The sequence below is a fragment of the Xenopus laevis genome, chromosome 1S, assembly GCF_017654675.1.
Source record: "Xenopus laevis strain J_2021 chromosome 1S, Xenopus_laevis_v10.1, whole genome shotgun sequence".
Lineage (NCBI taxonomy): Eukaryota > Metazoa > Chordata > Amphibia > Anura > Pipidae > Xenopus > Xenopus laevis.
In genome coordinates, this window is record NC_054372.1 from 127,349,234 (window position 1) to 127,366,828 (window position 17,595).

Genomic DNA, 17,595 nt, shown 5'->3' on the forward strand with positions numbered 1-17,595 from the left:
TTCTCTTTTAAATAAGACATGGAAAAGGGGCCTCTGACTGTGAGAATGTTATAAATTCTAAGCAATCGATTCGTAGACCACCAGCTAAACGAGCGGGCCTGTAACCCAGGAAGGAAAGATGGGTTGCAAACTATTGGAGCAACCGGGGTATGGGGAGAGACCAGTTTGTATAATGTAGCATTCTGGTCCCATAACCCTAGGGTATGCTGTAGGCTAGGGCTTAATACCTGCGGTTGCTTGGACGGGGGCGTCCAGAGCAGTGCTTCGGCTGAGTAAGGGAATACTAAGGCATTCTCTAAGTCTACCCAAAGGGGAGGCGAGTGTTGTAGGTGAAGTACAGGGATTTGAGCGAGCTGGGAGGCTAAATAATATTTCCTTAGATTAGGGAGGCCTAATCCTCCATCCTGTGGCCGTCTTTCAAGTGTTTTCCTGTTCACTCTCGGGGGCTTAGCGTTCCAAATAAATGAGGTGATGTGTTTCTCAAATAGGTTAAGGTCTTTCCTAGGGACATCTACAGGAAGTACCCGAAATAAGTATAACAGTTTCAGGAGGAGAGACATTTTCACGGCAGTTATGCGGCCTATCCATGATATGTGGTATTTGCCCCACTCTTCCAACATTTTGAGAAGTTTCTTGTACATGTAGGGGTAATTAGCCCTATACAGTTGATGATAGGACACAGTAAACCTAACTCCCAGGATCGAAATAGATGATTTACACCAGTGAATATCAAAGTTTATGGATAGAAGTTTGATCATCTCGGGGGGTAGGTTAATGCTGAGAGCTTCTGTTTTCTCAGAATTAGTCACCAGCCCAGAGATAGAGCCAAACATTTGTAGGGTCTGGAATAAGTGAGGCAGAGAGGATAAGGGGCGCGTGATAAGCAGGGTAACATCGTCTGCAAACAGGCACAAAGAGTGCTCCTGGGTGCCAACTCTGATACCCTGGATGTCAGCGTGGCTTCTAATCGCAATGGCTAAAGGTTCCAGGATCAGGTCAAATAACAAAGGGGATAAGGGGCAACCCTGGCGAGTGCCCCTTTCTATGGGAAAGGTGGTGGACGAGTGAGACCCAATAGTAACTCTCGCCATGGGTTTATGATATAAAGCTCTGATCCATGTAATAAAATTCTGGCCAAAGCCCCATTTGAGTAAGGTATGGTAGAGATAGGGCCATTCAACCGAGTCGAAGGCTTTGCGTATGTCCAATTTCAGGAGCATGGAAGGAAGCGGGGATTTCTGGGCTTGGGTAGATAGTATGGATAGTCTGCGGATTATGTCGGCCGCTTGCCTTCCTCTAACAAATCCCACCTGGTCTCTGTGAATCGCTACAGGGAGGATCAAATTAAGGCGGTCGGCTAGGACTTTGGCCAAGATTTTAATATCAATGTTAAGGATCGAGATGGGGCGATAATTCTTACATTCCATGAGGTCAGAGTCCGGCTTTGGGATTGGGGTAATGTTGGCGGTTAGAGTCTGTGGGGGGAAAGAGTCACCCGATAGAATTTGGTTAAACATTTTAGTTAAGTGGGGGGTCAAGATATGCGAAAATTTTTTGTAGTACAGAGTAGAGAACCCATCTGGGCCGGGGGATTTGGAGAGTTGGAAATGTTGAATCGCCAGTTTAACTTCCTCTTCAGTGATATCTTTTTCCATAGAGGCTATTTGGGAATCTGAAATCGTGGGAAGCTCGATAGTCTGGAAAAACTGAGTCAGCTTAGAGTGGGGGACTTCTGAAGGGGAAGCGTAAAGTTGTTTGTAGAAGTTGTGAAACTCTAACAGTATTTTAGGGAGAGCATTGGTTGAGTGGCCAGAGGAGGTCTTGAGAGTGGAGATAGGGGTGTAATCGAGTCTGCGCCTCAGTTTCCGTGCAAAGATGCGGCTAGGTTTATTTGAGTGAGCATAATAGCGCTGTTGGGTCCATTGTAAGGCACTTTGTGCATTGGAGGTTAGCAATAGATCTAGCTCAGTCCTTGTTCTGTGTATCTGGGTGGAAAGGCTAGTTTGTGGATCAGCTGCTTGGGCTAAAAGTAGATCCTCCAACTGTTGAGACAGTCTAAGCTGTTCCTGGAGGTGTAATTTCTTCCTCTGGGCCCCCATTTGTATCAGAAGGCCTCTCAAGACCGATTTATGCGCTTCCCAGAGCATAGAGTAGGATGATATCGAACCCAAATTGTCAGCAAAGTAGTCTTTAAGCGAGCTTTCAATATGGGAAAAGTGTTTGGGGGTCTTCAATAATACATCGTTGAGCCGCCACCTAGAGAAGTTTTTGGGAGCGTGGTGGAATGTAATGGAGTAGGAGAGAGGGGAATGGTCAGACCAGGGGACTGTCAGTATCTTGGATGATTGAGGCGAGGCAGTTAGGGACTGGGAAACCCAAGCATGGTCAATTCTGGTATATAGTTTGTGGGGGGCTGAGTAGTGGGTGAACTGTTTAACACCAGGATGCAATTCCCTCCATATCTCAACTAAACCTACAGCAGTGCAGAGCTTGCTAATCTTATTGCCCACAGATGGAAGTAGGGGCTGCACCGTTTGAGGTAGTGGAGCAATTAACTGCCTATCCCAATATTTGTCAAGGGTAACATTGGAATCTCCCCCCATAATGACATTGCCAACAGCCCAGTTTGACACAAACGCAGATAACTTCTCAAAAAACTGACATTGGGCCGTGTTAGGAGCATAATATGAAATCAGGGTCAATGTCACATCATTGAGTACAACTTTCAGGGCTAGGAACCGTCCCTCTGCATCCTCAAATTTGTCGAGAAGCTGAAAAGGCAAACCAGCTCTAATACAGATTGCTACCCCTTTCGTCTTATTGTCACTGTTCGCCATATACACAGTGGGGAATTTCTTATGTAAAAATTTGGGAAAGGAGCTTTTAGAGAAGTGAGTTTCTTGGAGGTAAACTATGTCCGCATGGACAGAAGTATAATAGGAGAAGGCCTTTTTCCTTTTCAAGGGTGAATTTAAACCCTGTGCATTATGCGAAATTATTTTAAGGCTCATTGTGGAGAGTAGGCAGAACAGATAATGAACCCACACCCCAGGCGTAAAGGGAGTGGAGTAGTACGCAGTACACACAATGGGAAATGAGGATACATAAAACACCAAAAACAAGGCATATCAGAGCTGTCACAAAAATAAAAATAATACAAAGAGAAAAACTGAAAAAACTAGTAACTGAACTTGAATCAATAGTCAGTGTCCATTTAGCTTCCGCCCCGATGGGGGGAAGTCGAGGTGACTGACTGGTGGGGGTCATTCGAATAACTCCATCCGTGCCGACCCCTGAAAAGGCTAAGGTAGGTGATAAGCGGAAAAATCAAAGAGTGTCCTGGAGGTAGCCTACGGCATGCCCCAAAAAAAAAAAAAAAAAAAAAAAGAGGGGGCAAAGCAGTTACATTATACATTCCAAAAGGGTATAATCCAGGCCAACCGCCTACAGAAGGTAGAACATAGGAGTGTTACCTTAGATGTGTCCTCAGGAGTGCGAATGACCAAGGCACGGTAGTAGCATAGAAATAAAGTGTAGCAAACCTGCTAAAATTCAGGTGTGAGTGGGGAGACTGGAGCGTGCTCGAGGAGAGGCCCCAACCTTGTTCCAGATGGGTGAAATGCTGCGTCTCGGAGAGGACTGAAACGGTGTGTGGGGTGAGGCAGGCGTTGGTTCCATCAGGCCAAGGCGTGAAAGGAGCTCCGTGCCCGCTTGCAGGGAGTGGACATGATGTTGGCGGTCGTTGACCGAAAATTCGAGTTTGACCGGGAAGAGCCAGCGGTATCTGATCCGGTGGCCTTGAAGCGCTTTAGTGATAGGAGCGAGTACCTTACGTTTTTGTAGGGTCGCTGGAGCCAGGTCCGTGTATATCTGAAATCTGTGCCCTTGGAATTCCAGGCTGTCAGATTGCCGCGAAGCTTTCAGAATGGCGACTTGCGTTTGGTGGTAATGTAGGCGCAGGATAATGTCGCGCGGAGGGTCCCCTTCACGTTGCGGTCTCAGGGCGCGATGTACACGGTCGCATTCCTGGCGTTCAGGAGCCAAGTTGGGAGCCAGCTTGGAGAAGATACCCTGGACCGCAGCCTGTAGGTCTGTAACGGTTTCCGGTAGGCCCCGAATACGGAGGTTATTACGCCTGGACCTGTTGTCGGAATCCTCAATTTTGTCCATGGCCTCATGCAACTGCTTATGTAACTCGGTGATATCCTGCTCGTGTGCATCCAGAACTGTGGTTATATCATCAACCTTCCGTTCTAAGACGTCTGTCCTCTGACCGAGTTCGTTGATCTGCTTAGAGATGTCGGCAGTAATGGCGGCCGCCGTTGCGGCCAGTTCCTGTTGCAGCATCGCCTTGAATTTATCTAGGAGTGCAGGCTCGCCGACCGGAGTGCCTTCCGGAGTGGCAGAGCGGGCGGGTTGGGAATCCAAGCCCAGCCAGGAGTCTGCTTGCGACGCCATCTGGGGCGGGGAAGAGGCTTGCGGCCTAGTGAGGTAAGATGCGACGCTCCGCGTGGTGCGGCGTGGCTCTGAATCTGGGCCCTTTTTTCCCCCTTTGCGGCGTCTATGGGCCATAAGAGTGTCGGGAACACGGTTACTGATTCGTCTAGTCCCGAAGTCCCGCGTTCAAGGTGCTTAAGCGAGGTGCTGAGCAGGGGTGAAGGCACGGAAGAGCGCAGCACTATCAAGATGCGGCCATCTTGTTTGGCTGCTCACGAGCGCCCCCGCCTCTACTACATTTCTACATTCTACGTAATGCATTTCTATGTGGAGAAAATCTGTGGATGCAGTGAAATCAGGGCATTGTCCCAATACATCTCTGTATTCAGTGAAGAGAGAACATTCTTCTAATTTTTAGGGGTGCAAAACAGGCTATAGCAAATAATAATGTACGAATTGTCAATACACTAAGGGGGTTATTTATTAAGCCCCAAATTTTTCAAGTCAGGCTTTTAAAGGGGAAAATACAATTTTTTTGGAGAAAAAAAAAACTTGATTTTGTCTGGATTTATGAAGTCCAATAGTGTTAAAATTCAGTTGAAAAAAGTACTCCAACTCAGACCTGCCAAAAACATTTAAAAATCAATGGCAGATGTCCCGTTAACAATTGGAAGACTTTGTGAATTGCGCTGGGTTTCTGAAAAAATTGTAGCTCATAGGGTACAAAAAATAGTGATGGGCGAATTTATTCGCCAGGCACCAATTTGCGGATCAAAAAAAAAATGGACGGCGGTGTCAAAAACAGACGCCAAAAAATGGACGGCGGCATCAAAAACGATTTTTTTTGCCGTTTGCAAATTTCGCAAGGAAATTCGTAAATTTTTTGGCAAAGCGAAACGCCACAAATAAATCGTGACTTTTTTTGCACAAGAAAAATTAATGAAAATATACTGATAGATAGGGGGAAAGTCTGTGTGGATTCGGTCGGAGTAGTTTCCAGAAAATAGTGAGAAATTTTTTTTTGAACCACCAAAATAACATGTTATCCTGAGTAAATGAGTAAAAGTTGCACCTGTTGTTACATGACTTATTATGTTAAAAAGAAATATAAGACTCAAGATATTTTAACCAATGGAGCTCTTAAGGCAGAATGTAATTAAAATCGCAAGCATTGTTTAAAATGGCATTTTTGCAAATGTTTAGCGCTGCTTGCAATGTAAAATCATTCGCTGGCGAATAGTGATGGGCAAATCTGACCCGCATGGCAAAAAAGTCACCAAGCACATTGACGTCATTGGGCATTTACATTGCTCATTATTGCTAAGAAGAGTTTAGCTTTAACACTCATTAAACAAGTCTCAAAAAACGCCTTGCGATTGCGATTTATTTTAACATTCATGTTCCAAAAACAGTTTTGTCTCAAACTTAGCAAGGCAGTCGTTGAGGTCGGAAATAGGTGAAAAATGAAACAAACAATGAAAATCTTGGTCGCTAATGTTTGCAATGGTCTTTGCGAACGTTTTCTCCAATAGAATATAAGATGTTGAAGAAAGAATGATTATTTCTGTCTTTAGATCAATATCAGAGTGTTTTAATACATAGCAGAGAATAAATATAGCACAGAGAGGAAGAACTGTCAATATGCTACATAGTGCACTAATCATGTGATATCGCATCTGAACAGATGTAGCTTAGCATATTTCTGGGAAAATGATAAACATCTTATTTTGGAGGGAATGTTACTGTTTAATTATAAAAAACATGGAACAAACGGTAAGAAAACTATGTTGGAATGGATGATACTGAATGTCAGAAATAGGACGTGCAAACAGAGAAAAGAGAGGCATAAACAACTATTTCAATAAGCACACTTTCAATGAGATATGCATGCCTCCTGGAACACACTGCATTTTACATGGAGACAATGAATTTTAGCTAGAAACCACCAACACAACAGTCATTTGTGTGTCACTACACAGAAATATTGACAATAATCCATTTAATAATGCATTTGTGTATGTGAGACTTCCGTTGGACTTGTAGATGGCCTCATACTCTTCATCTCCTTGGGAAGAGATTTAGCTGTACAGCTGTAGTTATATAGGCTGTACTATATAATTTTATTTATAGTTAACACCACTGTTAGTGTGCTACTACTGTCTGCTCTACAGATGGACTCATAATGATGATAGTATGATGATAAGGGTTCCCATACCTGATCCCATCACATTCTTCATTTAGAGAATTGTATAGCTGATTGTAGTAAGTAAGTTAATGTTGCAACTTTAAAAATACCTGGACACCACCAAAAGCAATATTAACATTGGATTTTGGAATGTATGATGAAGGCAAACTGAAAAGACTGCTACTGAAATGCATCACTATAGCCTCTACATTGTGGCAGCATATGATGACTGGATGGGGAAATAGAGGCTTGTAGCAGAAGTCATTAAATATGATGCAAAGATGTTTAGCATCTTGTTCGCAAATCTTGACATTCATAAGCTGACATGGCAGTCACCAAATTGAAGATACAGGAACACTTGTGTACAATAAGGGGCAGATTTACATAGGGTCGAATATCGAGGGTTAATTAACCCTCGATATTCGACCGCCGAATGTAAATCCTTCGACTTTGAATATCGAAGTCGAAGGATTTAGCGCTATTCCTATTCGAACGATTCGAAAGATTTTAATCCATCGATCTAAGTATTTTCCTTCGATCAGAAAATTGTTAGGAAGCCTATGGGGACCTTCCCCATAGGCTAACATTGGCCTCGGTAGGTTTTAGGTGGCAAACTAGGGGGTCGAAGTTTTTTTTAAAGAGACAGTACTTCGATTATGGAATGGTCGAATAGTTGAATGATTTTTAGTTCGAATCGTTCGATTCAAAGTCGTAGTCGAAAGGTCGACATAGCCTATTCGATGGTTGAAGTAGCCATATTCGACCATTCGAAATTCAATGTATTTTTTCTTCTATTCCTTCACTCAAGCTAAGTAAATGGGCCCCAATGAGTAGGAAGAAATAAAGGGAAACCAAGGAGCATACTACAATAAAGGCACATGGGCATCATTATCAAAGAGCAAATATACAGAATTCTGATACTGAAATTTCACCATGTGTTCAGTTTTGCTAAAGAAACAATGCCGTATTTTACACTGGAAAAATACACCATACACTGTTTCTGCAAGAAATTAGCAATATGGTAGCCTTTTTCAGAATGAAGAATAGTTGTAGCATTGTGAAAAGCAGTCTGTCTTAAGTGCAATGACATTTTTCTGTAGTTTCCCAGATTTTATGGCAAAGTCAAATGCACCAGTTGCACTGATCACTAGTGCAGAGTGTTAGTTCAACAGTGCTAGTCAGTCTTTATGTTATAGTGCATTTTGAATTTACAAGCACTTACAATATATTGGATGTACATTTCTTAAATTCTGAGACTGATTTCAACAGCCTAATATTCTTAGTATATTATACAACACTTTTTTAATCTAGTTGGGACGTTCCCCTGAATTAGTGAGTAATTCCCGCCTCTGTCTCTCCATTAGTTTCAAGTGCTGGGCTCATCTTTTTTAAAATGAAAAACAGGAAAATATTTTTGGAGGGGCTCAGGGGCACAACAGCCTTCCCCTGTCCTCCCATAACCCACCTACCTGCTCTTGACCCCTGCTCCCAGATGCTTACACTGTAAGATGGGGATAGGAGATTTCTTAGAACTATAGATGAAGCAGACCCCCTGGTTCCAGCTTTCTGTTACACCCCTGATTTTGCCACATCCAGGCAAATTGCTATTATAAGGCTACAACATCTCAGTATCCTATCATATCATCTATGCAAATATCCCATTGACAGTACATCATTCTTTATTGCATTAATCTGGCAATGTATTTCCACATAACATTTGCATGGGGAAAACACTCTGGCATAATTACTAAGACTATTTATACCAGCAAAATTCTGACACATTATGGTAGTAATGGTGTAAATAGAATTTTATCTCAGTAACCACTGTTGTCATGTAAATAAGCCTGACCTGTTGGCTGATTTATACCGAGCTGGACCAAGCTCTATCTAAATTCAATCATGCACACACACACACACACACACATAATCATGACATGCACCAGGTGAATCATACAGGGGCAGTTTGTGGTGGAGAAAAGTGAGTCCAGACTTGGGATAACCCCCACTGTTGCACCCTAAGCATGTACTCCTAGTTCCGGGGGATTTAACTAAGGAGAAAATTATGCACTTTAGCAAAGTGGCCCATGGACTAAAACAACCATTTGGAAAGAGATTTCATGAAATGGAGGCAAATAAAATAAAATGAGGATAAGTACACTTAAGTCAAAATTATTTGCTCAAAGACCAGACTCACTACAGCTGCCCCAGTCAAAGAAAAGCATGGAAAACCTCTTACAACTGAAGAAGAAAATGTCTGAACTGAAAACTTCTATTAAATCTTTCATCAGAGGAAGAATCCAAAATCCATGAACCTGACAGCCCTTGTGATCAGCACAGAAAAATAATTTTATATATACTTATAAGGGAAAGGGAAGGCATGTGGCTGTGAAAATGTTAATTCCAGAGGAGATTTGTACTTGCAGCCTCTGTTCTGTAGTCCCTATTTGTAAACATCAGGAGAGAAGCTTACGAAGCAAGTGCCAGATTAAGGGATTCATTGTCAAGATACCTAGGAAAAGATCATGTACAGACTATAAAATTGGTATAACAGTCCTTTACATTCCTGGTAGGATACTATAATTAATAAATTTAATAAGGTAGCCATTGTCAAGATACCTCTCAAAAGACCTCCCAAAGACTATAAAATTGGCATCACACACATTTTCTTTTCTAGAAAGATTCTAGGCACAACAATCATACACTGCATATCTGAGTGAGATAAATAAAAGATTTTGAAAGATTCACAGGGACATCTTGATATCTTATGGCATCCTAAAACATTCAGTGCAACTCAACCAAAGATTCTTTATTGTCAATGTGAGTTTAAGGAGAACTAAAGCCTAACTAAAGAAGTAGCTAAAATATGTTGTACATTATGTTTTGTGCTTTTGTACCAGCCCAAGGCAGGAAAGATGTGTGCCTCCAAAGATGCCCCAGTAGCTCCCCATCTATTTTTCTGCTACTTTAAGGCAATCTGCATTTTGAAGTGAAGAGTGGTGTTAGACAGATCATTTAATATCTTCCAGACCTTTTTTGACCTTGTTATTAACTAGGCCATGCATCAAAATGCCAACAATAGGCCAATAGGTACCAGATGGACAATAAGGACCATATTCCCATACCCCCATTTTCAAGAGAAGAATGTTTACCTGTGTGCCTTTGACAAGCAGGTAGGGTTGAATGTCAGCCAAAAGAAGACAACAACCTTGATATACAGCACCAATTAAGATAAGCAACCAAGAAAAGACAAATACTTTTAGTTATCTTCTCAGTATTACCCAAAAATATGTTTTTAAAAATGATGTTTTAATAAACTGAAAAGGCTGGTTCTAATTAAGAGCCTCAATATGAGTTAAGTGAGTAGGGTTATGTCTATACACAGTTATTATAATTATGTCACATTGCTAAATATTATCACAAGCCAGTCTCTAGCTCAATAAAATTGACTAATTGATGCTTGATGAAATTCCTATCCTCTAAAAATTGGCCAAAAAGATGACAGCATTGAAGATAACATTAAAAATAGATGCAGCAAAGCATAATGAAATCAAATATGTAATTGTAGGGTTGATCCTGAGCAGGGACGTCAGCCCTATTGTTTTTTACAAAACAGCAAAAGAGCAAATTACATCATTCTTACCAAATCGCCCCAGTCAACTCTCTGAGCCACAGTTTAATCTAAAGTGATGGGGTACATACTAGTTACTGTGTTATGCCCATAGGACACCAGATATTTGCTCCACCTGTGTACAGTATTTCCACTGGCAGAGAAACAGCTGTCATTGTTTGGGGTGACTTTTATTGAAGTGAAAATCAGCTGCCTGTTGCTCTCCCTATGGGAAGAATATACATGGTGAGCCATGATCTTGAGAGTTTTATTTTACAGGCCATCTTATACCATTTGTAAAGCCTTTTACTGTAAGAACAGATTATCTGCAAATGCTACCAAAAGCTCCTTTGGAAAATCTCCTTGCAACTGGCCATTACAATCAAAGACTTTATCCGTTGGTCAGCTAGTATTTAATGAGAAGCCAGCAGTTCTTTTGTGCTACTTGGATATGAAACATGGAAGGCTGATCTGCTATAATTGAAATTGAATCAATACATAGCAATCCAACCTAGGTAGTCAGCACAAGATGAGCAAATGAACTATGAAACAAAGTCAAAAGCTCAGAAAAAAAAAGATTTATAAGAATATGTACTGTATATATGGGTTATTTTAAAATAAAATAAATGGTTGTGTAAATGTCATTTAATTTATATAGGCCTCAGGGCTAAGCTTAGTTTGTGGTTGACATAAAATAACTTTTGAAGAACAAAAGAGCCATTGTTTCATAAAATCTGATACAGTTCCTTTAATCTGCCTATATAAAGACCATTTTGTAAGATCAAAGTAATTCATAAAAAGAATAACTTTGAAAATAGATAAGATTCTCTATCAAAAGACTAGACATTTTTATATATATGAATTGACATTTGGCTTTAAAATTAACCATTTTCAAAAGTCTCTCCTGATAACGGTGCCTACATGAGCCAAATCATAGAGGAATAGATGTGTTGCCTTTTTATGTACTATCTATTTGTGGAAATGTATATTTTAATTCAAACTTTGTTCTGTGAACACAATATGTTAATTGATCACTGGTGAAATCTGAATTCTAATACTTAAAAGAATGAGTATGACTCTGAGATATACAGAACTATCAGCAATGCTAAATTACTTTCATGCCATTATTGTATTTTACAGTTAGAATTATGATTTTACAAAGCAAAAACCCCATTCTCTATTTATGCCATGAAAAGCGTTAATCTCATCCAGGAGTGGGGTAGAGGAATTGATGGAACAGTACAATTATAGGCAGGATCAATGAGCAGAATCAAAGTATGCTGAAATGTAATGGAGTCAAAGTACTAAATATTTACCGGCAGCTTAGACTACCAGGAAACAATTATTTGTGTACTTTGTGGTATTAGCATGATAATGACAGAAAGTCCATGTTATACCGAGGCTCATTACAGAGAAGCAGGTTTCATTTAACAAAGTTCAGAGTCAGCAGGAGAGTCTTATTGCTTTTGTTTAGTGAGAGGAATTGCATTGACATCTGCATTTCAGAGGAATGGTTTACCGATTAACAATTAGTTTTCTCAAGCTCTAAATGAAGTATAGGGTGTAAGGAATTGTTGAAATCATCATTAATATGGACAAGGAATAGAAGCTCATTAAATGTCAGATTGTTTATGTCTTCCTATACAAATTAGCTGGATTTATAAGCAAAGGGAAATGCCATTTTCATGCACAGTTTTTAAAAAAGTATTTGGGCAACTGGCAATTATTTTCCTTTCCTTTTTTATGTCTGTTTTTACTCTGAGTATTAGAAATGAAAAGGGTTGCTGTAAGTATTACATGAGCAATGTGTCCCAGGGGAACTTCTTTCCAGTGGTGTACTTGCTCACCAACAAAATATCTCTTTACTTCTGTATAGGGATCATCAGTTTACCATCTGATAAGATATACAGCCTTAATTTCTGTTACCCAGGAACTATTGTAACAAAGTTCCAAATACCCACAATAGAGTCATAAAAAATGGTTTTAGAACTTAATATGTATTTAATTTCCAAGGTGGATGAATAAGTTGCCAGAAAACACTATTTACAATCAAACAAGTAGAGGGGGGGATAAAGTTCTACGGGGTTTTTTTCAGGGGTGATTATAATCCTTACTGTAGATCCTGTAGATGAAATATTGACATAGATGTGCTTACAGTGGAAGGAATTTCTTATATTTTATAAAATAAATTAATTGATTCACATAATAAAATAAATAAAATAGTCTTTGTACTATTCCTAGTACCATATCTACATGGTACAAACCCTAACATATAAAATACAATGAGAAATATAATTTTTTGAAGTCCCCTTTTGGGTTGCAGAATTTTTGAGCTTAATGCCTCTTTATAGTCCTGTTGTCAGCCCCCTTAGCATAATCAGATATAGATATTGTTATAGCTGTCTCCTATTGAGTTATTGTTCCTCAAGTATCCAAGTCCCCTTAGGACCTTGACTTTCAGAATCAAAGTTTTTTTTGTATAAATCAGCTTGCATATTTTTATTGTATTGCACTTTGCCTTAAATGAATATTACTATTGATTCAAATTTAAATTTAACATGCATGCATCCAAAAGAGTGGAATAGAATTACTTGTGTGTGTGTAGCAATTATATAAAAAGATACAGCATGGCAATTATTTTAGATGACAAAATGACAATGTTACTGCAAAGTAGCATTCTATATAATCATATACTTTATTTATCGATTTATCGAGGTTGAGATTAATTTTCGAATTGAAAAAATTTGAATTTCAAGCTATTTATGTGTGCTTCGAATAGGGAATTGCTGTTTTAGCCTATAGGGGACCTCCTAGAGTCTATTTGGTCAATTAGTGAACTTTGAAAAACCATAGTTTTTTTTGGAAAAACTTTGATTCAAATTAGATCGAATGCGCTATTACTTCGATTCGTATGACTTGAATTCGGCCAAATACGGACTTTGACTTAACTTCAATTTAATTTCGTTGGTCTTTTTGAATTAGAATTTCGACGTTTTTCAAATTCTAAATTCGACCCTTGATAAATGAGCCCCGTACTGTCTCTTTAAAAATTTGACTTCGACCATTCGCCATCTAAGACTTTGAATCGAATTTGAACAAATACGCTATTGCTTCGATTCGAATCGAAAACGGAACTATTCGACTTAATTTTGCTTGGTCTTTTTGAATTCAATTTCTATTTTTTTTTTCAATTTGAAATTCGACCCTTGATAAATCTACCCCTAAGAGTAAAATTCATTATAGTATGTATATGTTTCTTAGGACTGAGGCGGTCTAAGTTAATTTGGTCAAGTAATGTTGATTTAGTGATTCGCTTAAGTATGATGTAGGTGTCAGCAACTCGACTGTTGAAGTGGTTGAGCTTCTAGTCTTTGAGTTGAGAAAGCAATGTTCCTAGAGTATATTAGTGTTTCATGACCCAGATTTAGGCTCACAGCCAGGGGCTGATTTACTGACTGACTTTCAACTTCAGAAACTGACACTGATGTCCTTTATTCCCTGCAAGAGCAAAACTTTTTTCCAGCCTACTGAGCACTCTTATTTTTTAAGGAGTTACAGCTATCAAGATTCTTTTTGAATCTATCCTTAAAAGTCAGCATGGTAATGATGACAGTTTCATGTAATCATAATCCTTTATGGATTTCCTTTATCGGTTTTGTATTTTTATTTGCCTTTTTTTTACCTGTATAATGACCATAAAGTAATTACATAAACTTTCCAAAGTTACTACAAACATACGCAACATTCGATTTCTTCATTTATATCATAAGTGCAAGTGTCAGCATGCCATTTCATTTGGAAGAAATCATCAGTGTGACCCCCAGGATACATTAGAAAATCCAGAAATGCATCAGAGTATAATGAAAGATGAAAGATGCATTGCATTTACTCTGTATATATCTTACAATGAGCCAAACTGCATAGCAATACATTGCAAGTCATTATTTTGTAGGTCAAAAACATGAATTGTAAAAATACCTGTTTGCAACCACAAGCCATTCGGTAAAGAGAACATAGCATTACTGAAGTCACTTGCTCACTTGTATTTTATGAATAAGTGACTGAGCCTGGTAATCCATGCAGGGTACACAGTATTTACATTTAGCTCAGTGGATACGCTAACGTTTGCTACATCAGTAAGAATTAGTTACAGCTTGTGCTTCGGTTCCATTCAGCTTGCACATTTTTAATATTTTATTTCCTGTGTGCTGCATTGCTCTGGTGTATTAAATTGTAAGAGTGACCTCTAGTGCCTCTTGACTATGGCAAAATGAATTTTCTTAATGGTTTACAGTATGATGCCCATCAATTCAGGCTTACTCCCTACTACTGGAGGTGACTCATAATTACATATTTAGCAATATATGAAGATGGATTCCAATCAATCTTTTTATTGTATATGGATGATAAATGAATACTGTTTTATTGTGTACTGAAGACCCCGGGGTATTTATTGGAAGATGGCAAATCTTTCAAGGATTTTGAAGTGGATAAGTAATGTATGCCATGCTCTGCACAGGATTTGCAGGAATGTTCGTTTTGGAGAACTGGTATGCTGTGGATGATATTTAACTATCTGTCTTCTTTGAAATCCAGGGCAAAGCATATTGGTATTCATGCTTGTATGCCACATACTGTAGATGCCCATGCTTATAAATCTGAAAATAATGAAGGTCAAAAGTGTAAAAGAAAATAAGCCAGCAAAAAATGAGAAAGCAACTGTGCAGTCCAATATTTAGGTTACATTCCTGATGTATGCTGGGCACAGCAGTACTTTCTGCTCTAACAACCTAAACGCAGAACACAATAGCACAGTTTCAACTGGTATCTACATTTGTTTTTTTGCTAACAAAATAATATCTCTTTCATCAGTTGTGTTTCCCCTGCCAGCTCCATTTGATCATATTGTGAACTAATCTGCTATGCATCAGTTCCATTCCTAAGGCAGCTTCATTCAGAGGATGTTGAGAACTAAGCAAATGAACTGCTGAAAGCGAAAGTAACATTGCAATGCTATAAAGTCACTTCTGTTCTCCTTTAAATGTGTATAATACAAGAAAGCATTAAAAGTGCACTGATTAAAAAAAAAAAAACTTTAAGATCTGATGTCAAAGAAATAATATACATCACAGTGTCAGCCTAATGCTAGCTTAGAATGACTATGGTAATGAATTAAATGACAGTGGGTGATTTTAAAGAAGAGAAGTCAGTTTGCAAGTAGCTTTGTCAGAGAAATAGTAATACTCACATTTGCTTTCTGCCTTTGCTGTTGCCAAAATATTGCAGAAAAATATAATTAGCAGCTGACAGAGCGTGCCTGGGACAAAATCCATTCTGAGATCCATCGGAGCACCACAAAAGTGCCAAGCTAGTACAATGCAGCTGCTCAGCACTTCTGCTCACAGTTCTTTGCCTTGCCTTTCTAACTGAGGGTTTTCATTAGACAGACAAAAGCATACTGGATCTTCTCACAAAAGGCACACACCTCCAAAAATCTGCTTCTGCTTCCTGACAACATGCAGCCTCAATAGACGTGCGAGGAACAATCTCTCCAATTTTTACACAATCACTCAGGGCTAAACTGTCAGTCTGCTCTCCTGATCAGCTTGGCTACTGAAGCTTCACGTTCACAATGTGTCCTGGATACCCCTTGTGGTGACAGGTGGAAAATGTGACTCTGCAATGAAATGCAGACAATAAAACGCAGAGGCTTTGCACATGTGCACGGGTTTTGCAGATGTCTTTTCTGTTTTGAACTCACCTTGATGGATGATTAGCTTGGAATGCTCTCTTCATAAGTATGAATAGGGAAAGGTATGAGAAGGGAGAAAGAAGATTAAGTTTCTCCTAGGACAGCTTCCTGTAGTAATTGTAACATAAAAGAAAAAACGTACTTTGTCATTTTAAATATATGTCTGGAAAAGAAAGGGTAGCTGTCACTGAAGCTGAGGGAGATCTTGCACTGAAAGATATCATTAAAAAAAATAAAACACAATGGAATGAATCATATTAATACTATGGATCATATTATAATTGTGTTTCCATTTCCTATCATAATTGCCCCATTTCATTGTGTGCTGTCCATAGTACTGCCACATTGGGTGTCCTTTATGAACTGAAAGTGATACAACAAAGAACTACTGTCTTTGTCATTATCTCCCCCCCCCTTTCTGTATGTAGGTCTGTCCCTTTTGCATTCCCTCTCTTTTTCTGCGCCTTCTCTATTCTATATTTATCTCTGATCTTTATAAATAACCACTTTCTCTGTCTTTAATTGGTTTTATAATAGTATGTTAGCTCAGACACAATAGATCCAAATCATAATGAACTTTTCTGCGCTGGTGGACTGAATGGCAATTACCTTTTAAATATGTAATTATGATATTAGCCATCGAGCAATATACTTCAAACACCTGGTACCCAGCAAGTTCAATGTGCATGTTAGTGACACTGATAACCAAACTACATACATCTAAAGAAGACCCCCAGTTGCATAAATAACATTTAGTGATGACTAATAAAGATGCTGTATTTGGTAAAAACACGATGGCTCAGCAATTAATGCCAGAGGTGAATATCAGCTTTAAATTAATTGGCTACAACATATGTAGAATCAAAACTGTAAGAAAGTCATCATTTTCATTTCTGCTGCATCATCATGTAGCAATTAAAACTGTGTTTTTGTCTTTATAATAGTGGCAAAATTATCAGGGAAACATTTTCTGTGGTTAGAATATAGATTTTTCTTAGAGCAGCTGTGATTAAATGTATAGACAAATGTGTACAAAGCAATCTTACCTTTCCAGTATACATGTTGATTCATACTAACAGTAAATAGGTGGGGGGAATTTAATTGATATACCTTGCAGCAAACTTCAGATATCCTGTATGAAAGATATTTGCACTTACAGATTGCCATCTTGTGGCGCAAAAGAAGAGTACAGATTTCAAGCAACAAGTTTAGCATTCAGCTCTCTTTTAGGTATAACACAGAGAGATTCTAAAGATCTTCTTTATTAACTGATGACATTAACAATTTTTTTCACATTATGTCTATGTAAGTTAGACATCATTGTATGGGTGTAAGTAATGAAGTTAGATCTGTTACTGCCACATGTTATTCTGCATTGCTGTGTTTCTTTCTTCCTTACAAACCTCTCAATTGCTACACAATCAGGGAACATTAAAGCCACATGGGGATTGGATGGGGAAAGTTTGAACATCCCCTCCAGTTTATCCAATGCCAATGTGGCTTTACCATGCAGCAAAGAAAGCTTTTAGAATATAAGATCCAGGCACCAGAGCTCCTACCCTCCCTTCTGAATTCTGCAGCTCACTGACAGCGGGGGCCCGGCAAATTCAAGAA

The 17,595-nt window shown here is 39.1% G+C and overlaps 1 protein-coding gene across 1 annotated transcript in view; it reads right to left on the reverse strand.

Moving 5' to 3' along the window:
• LOC121399446 (contactin-associated protein-like 4) overlaps window positions 1-16,300 on the reverse strand; it is a 183,851-nt gene extending 167,551 nt beyond the window's left edge. Inside the window, exon 1 of the mRNA XM_041580166.1 lies at window positions 15,478-16,300. Coding sequence (XP_041436100.1) covers window positions 15,478-15,574 — 97 coding nt within the window. The 5' untranslated portion in view covers window positions 15,575-16,300. The remainder of the gene's footprint in view (window positions 1-15,477) is intronic.
• Window positions 16,301-17,595: the final 1,295 nt, after the last annotated feature.